The sequence below is a fragment of the Rhagoletis zephyria genome, unplaced genomic scaffold (genome assembly GCF_001687245.7).
Source record: "Rhagoletis zephyria isolate East Lansing unplaced genomic scaffold, Rhagoletis_zephyria_1.1 Rzeph_scaffold_30027, whole genome shotgun sequence".
In the NCBI taxonomy this organism is placed as follows: Eukaryota; Metazoa; Arthropoda; class Insecta; order Diptera; family Tephritidae; genus Rhagoletis; species Rhagoletis zephyria.
Window position 1 is genome coordinate 1 of NW_016187083.1, and position 4,461 is coordinate 4,461.

General features: G+C 35.4%; 1 protein-coding gene across 1 annotated transcript; it reads right to left on the minus strand.

Moving 5' to 3' along the window:
* Positions 1-108: 108 nt before the first annotated feature.
* Positions 109-2,937, minus strand: LOC108383003 (uncharacterized). Its single transcript, XM_017639377.1, has 5 exons — positions 2,806-2,937; positions 2,480-2,704; positions 2,074-2,205; positions 1,727-1,922; positions 109-1,637 (listed from the first exon to the last, which is right to left on the minus strand). Exons 1-5 carry the CDS (start codon positions 2,935-2,937, stop codon positions 1,327-1,329), a joined length of 996 nt encoding a protein of 331 aa, XP_017494866.1. The 3' UTR covers positions 109-1,326.
* Between the last annotated feature and the right edge of the window lie 1,524 nt (positions 2,938-4,461).

Sequence of the window (4,461 nt, forward strand, 5' to 3'; positions counted from 1 at the left end):
AGTTCGTAAATGTTGGAATGATGTTGGGCCACGTACATTGACTAATAGCGTAAATAAAAACATTCATCATTGCTTGGATGTACTGAATAAATTCGACCAATNTCTCTGTAAGATCCACACAATTCGCCATCAACAGTTCGTAAATGTTGGAATGATGTTGGGCCACGTACATTGACTAATAGCGTAAATAAAAACATTCATCATTGCTTGGATGTACTGAATAAATTCGACCAATCGCATCGGTGGAATACACATCTGGGTATCCTGGAACTGGTTTTCCTTGTTTCCGTAGTATAAATCTCCTTGAGGATTGATTCCGAGTATAATATTTTGGCATTTCAGAATATAGCAATGTTTGTGCAAAATCATCGTTTTGGCATGTCTCAAAAAAACTGGTTAATGTAGTAGATGGTGGCTGCGCAGCTCTTTGTACTGCGTTCTGTGCTGTAAAATACACTCTTTGCCCATTTTCTAAATGCACAGCTAAGTGGACAACAGAAGGGTGTCTCTCATGAATAGGAAAATAAAATATTCGCCAAACTGCTCCATTACTACTAACATAGCGGCCCAGTTGGTATTGGGTAACTTCATCATTGGAATTCTCTGCACCAATTCCAATCACGCCATATCACTCCCTTTGGTTACATATTTGCAAATGTATTTAATAGATTTCACTGAATGGCAAGATTCAACGTTGATGAGTGCTTTGAAGGTCTTTGATAAAATGGGTGAATATGGAACAATTCAACGATTATCCATTTCAATATCTTGTTGATTTAATTTGACAATTGTTGATCTTCCATTGTCTGCTGTCGATCGGCGACGATACAGTGGATAACCGCCATTACCAGTAATTGTTTCCGATATTAATGTCCGTGGATATCGTTTTGAACATTTACCATCCATCATACACGGTGAATTTTGATTAAGAGTTCCACAGGGACCATGTATCATGTTTTTTATAACTACCTCATGCAATCCAGGATCTACTTGTACATTAGGGATTTCAGCTGATATCACTGCATCAACTTCATTTGGCCTTATCTTTTCAACCAACCAAATCAAAATGTGTGCATGTGGCAATCCTCGTTTCTTCCACTCCACAGAATACATCCAGCAGCGTGTCTCACCAAACACATAATGTTTTATGATGAAATCCATTAGAGATTTCAACTTTTGTCTAAAGACTCTGGCTGTAATATCATGACGGTCAATGGGTGATTGCCCAGGGAATAATTCCTGCTTGATTTCTATCCAGTGCGGATTGCATGTAAATGTGATGAACAAATCTGCTGTACTATAATGACGAACATACGACTTGGCATCTTAAGCATATTCTTGCATATGTCGAGGGCTTCCGATGTATGTTGCTGGAAGAATAGTCATCCGACCAACATTCTGTGCATTTCCATCAGTATTAATCGCATCTCGAAGGTGAATATGCTCTTCAGATCGAAGTTTGGTCTGATTAAACCTGATGAATGTTAATCTCTCCGTTTCAATTTTAACATACATGTCAACAACATATTTGTGATATAATCGCCGACATTTCAATATGTGATTGTCTTTATTTTCCCGAATCATTAGGCGGTATGAATAATAGTTCATTGAACTGACTTTTTTGTTGGTTTCATAACCTGTAAATAGATTTTGTTTTAATAAAATTAAAATACATAATATAGTGACTGAGATATTATCGCCATAGCTAAACTAATATTTTAATTACCTGTAATGGGATTTATCATTTTTATTGAGAAATCATTGCCATCTTCACCTTGCCAAAATATAATGTGATATTGCAGTGCATCATATGAGCGGTGTGTTTCCTTTATACGTTGTAATTGATCATTTCGATGATGTAAAACAATATCACGGGATTCCAAGTTTTCTCCAACTACAACGATAGTAACTTCATCAAACGCCTTGCATGTTGACCCGCAGGTGTTTTATCAGCTCTGATTACAATTTTGTGATTATCAGATGGCATCAGATCCAGTGCAGTTTTAACAATATAATCAATTGATTGGGTTCATGAAATAAAGTTTGTAATTGTTCTACAATAGACCTCTTTACTAATTTGTTATGTGCACAACGCAGATTAATTTCTTGTGGTGAATTGCCCATAAAATAAATTTGCAGGAATTTGTAGTTGCTATCTGACACTGGTAACAGTGCACCTGCTCTGTGATATATTTGGCCTTGTATCTGTAAATTAAAAAAAAATATTATGTTTGTACCAAACACTATAAAATAAAATAAAATAAATAAGCAATTTGGGGTATGAATTTTAATTTATTTATTTTATTTTAATTTTAAATAATAAAAGCGTCACTAAAACTGAATCACCAAATAATATGATAACTAAGTGATGATTATGATCTTAATCATTAAGAAATTGAAGATTAGTGACACATCTTAACTTAAGTGACAGAAAATATTGTTCGTTAAAATAATTATGATTAACTGCTATAATACATACCTTGAAAGTGGGCATAAAATTTTCCCGAACTACATTTGTTGCTCCAAATGAAGTCATTTGAAAGCAATTGTTATATTGTTGGATATTTGTCAAAAAGTGTATGGAATCTGTTCCTATTCCTGAAACCAATGAGTACAATGGCTCTGGTGGTGGATCCAATGGTATCAATTTCACTTTACCATTTGCGCAACACAATTCATTAGCTTCGTTTTTGTATTTCAATGCCTTACAATGTGAGCAAACCAAGTTCATAGAACCAATAACAACACATTGGTAGTTACTGTAGTCAATTGACACATCGTAACTGAAAGCAGCTCGATTCAAACTTGCGCGATTATTAGTTGAATGTCACGCTCGCGCTTCACGCGTTTGTGATATCCGAATTCTTTCACGTTCATTTCGGTCGTCACGTTCTTGTGCAGTATGATTAGATCGGTAATTAGCTTGGTTTGTAGCATTTCGGGATCTTCTACCTAAATTGCTTCGTGTTATAGGAGGCATATCTATAATATTAATTATTGTGTCACATGCAATAATTAATGATCATAGGTAACTGAACACTCTGCACAAAACACGATATACGAATTTGTTTCATGTATCAGTTGACAAAAGCAAACTCACTAGAATATGTAACAGAAAATCCAAGAAAAACAACACTTGTACACCGGCAAATCGACATCGACAGTTTGTTGTTGTTTCAATAAATTTTCAATTTTTTTTTTAATTTGATATGACTTGGAGTCAAATCCTTCAATAAACACTTTTCCTTCAATAAAACACTTTTCCTTCAATAAAACACTTTTCCTTCAATAAAACACTTTTGGTAACGCGGTTTGTGATGGTGACTGATGTAATGACGTGAGAACTGATGCATTTTAAAGTAAAACAAAAGAAATAGTTAATATCACGAAGCCGACCAAATTGAAAATCAGTACTAATGATCTATTACATTTTGTTTGTGACTATTCAATTTGGTCGGCGATATCACTTTTGTGGAGTTTCGGAACGCGACATTAAATCCTCCAACGATGTATTCTGTGCTCTAACGCACACACGCACACTGTTTTGATAGATATGATTGAATTTGAACTTTGTATAGCGGTAATAAAGTGCAAATTGACTCTTTGACGTAAGGAACACACCTAGATTGCTTAGGTAACAATGAGTGCTTGTAATTTAATATGAACTTTATACAATAGCAATAAAGCTCAAATTGACTCTACGTTTTAGTTAGAAAACGTTTGTATGGGAAAAAGGAAAGGGCTGTTTTTAGGGTTTTTTCCGGCAATTATTCGAATTTTTCTCACCGTAAATACCATCCTTGAACTTCTACGAACAGTTAAAAAAAAGAATTGGCCAAATTGGTCCAGGCGTTGTTGAGTTATGCGCTTACCAACACATTTTGCGATTCATTTTTATATTATAGACTAGCAAACCCGGCGAACTCCGTTTCGCCACCAGCGGCGGCCGATGTTCACACGTCGTCCTCTCGGCATTTAGGACTTTGGACAGACAGGTGAATTTAACCTCGAATGCACGATCCAAATCATTTGCACAGTTCAACTTACCACCTTAAGGACAAATGCCTGCTGTTGAAGTTGAATAAAAATTTGCACAATACGCGTAACTGACTTGATGGTTTCCAATTTAACTATTAGGAAAAGAAGAACTTAACCTCAATGTCACAATTTCACTATGGAGAGACTGGTGAATTTAACCTCAAATGCACGATCCAAATAATTTGCACAGTTCAAGTAAGGACAAATGCCTGCCGTTGAAGTTGAATAAAAATTTGCACAATACACGTAATTGATTTGATGGTTTCCAATTTAACTGTTAGGAAACGAAGAACTTAACCTCAATGTCACAATTTCACTATGAAGAGACTGGTGAATTTAACCTCAAATGAACGATCCAAATAATTTCCACAGTCCAACTTACCTCCTTAAGGACAAATGCCTGCTGTTGAAGTTGAATAAAAG

Coding starts and splice junctions, on each gene's coding strand:
- LOC108383003 (XM_017639377.1), bottom strand. CDS start 2,937: ATGCTACAAACCAAGCTAATTACCGATCTAATCATACTGCACAAGAAC. Junction 2,705..2,805: donor TTCAACTAATAATCGCGCAA/GTTTGAATCGAG, acceptor TCACATTGTAAG/GCATTGAAATACAAAAACGA. Junction 1,923..2,073: donor GTTGTGCACATAACAAATTA/GTAAAGAGGTCT, acceptor TCAACATGCAAG/GCGTTTGATGAAGTTACTAT.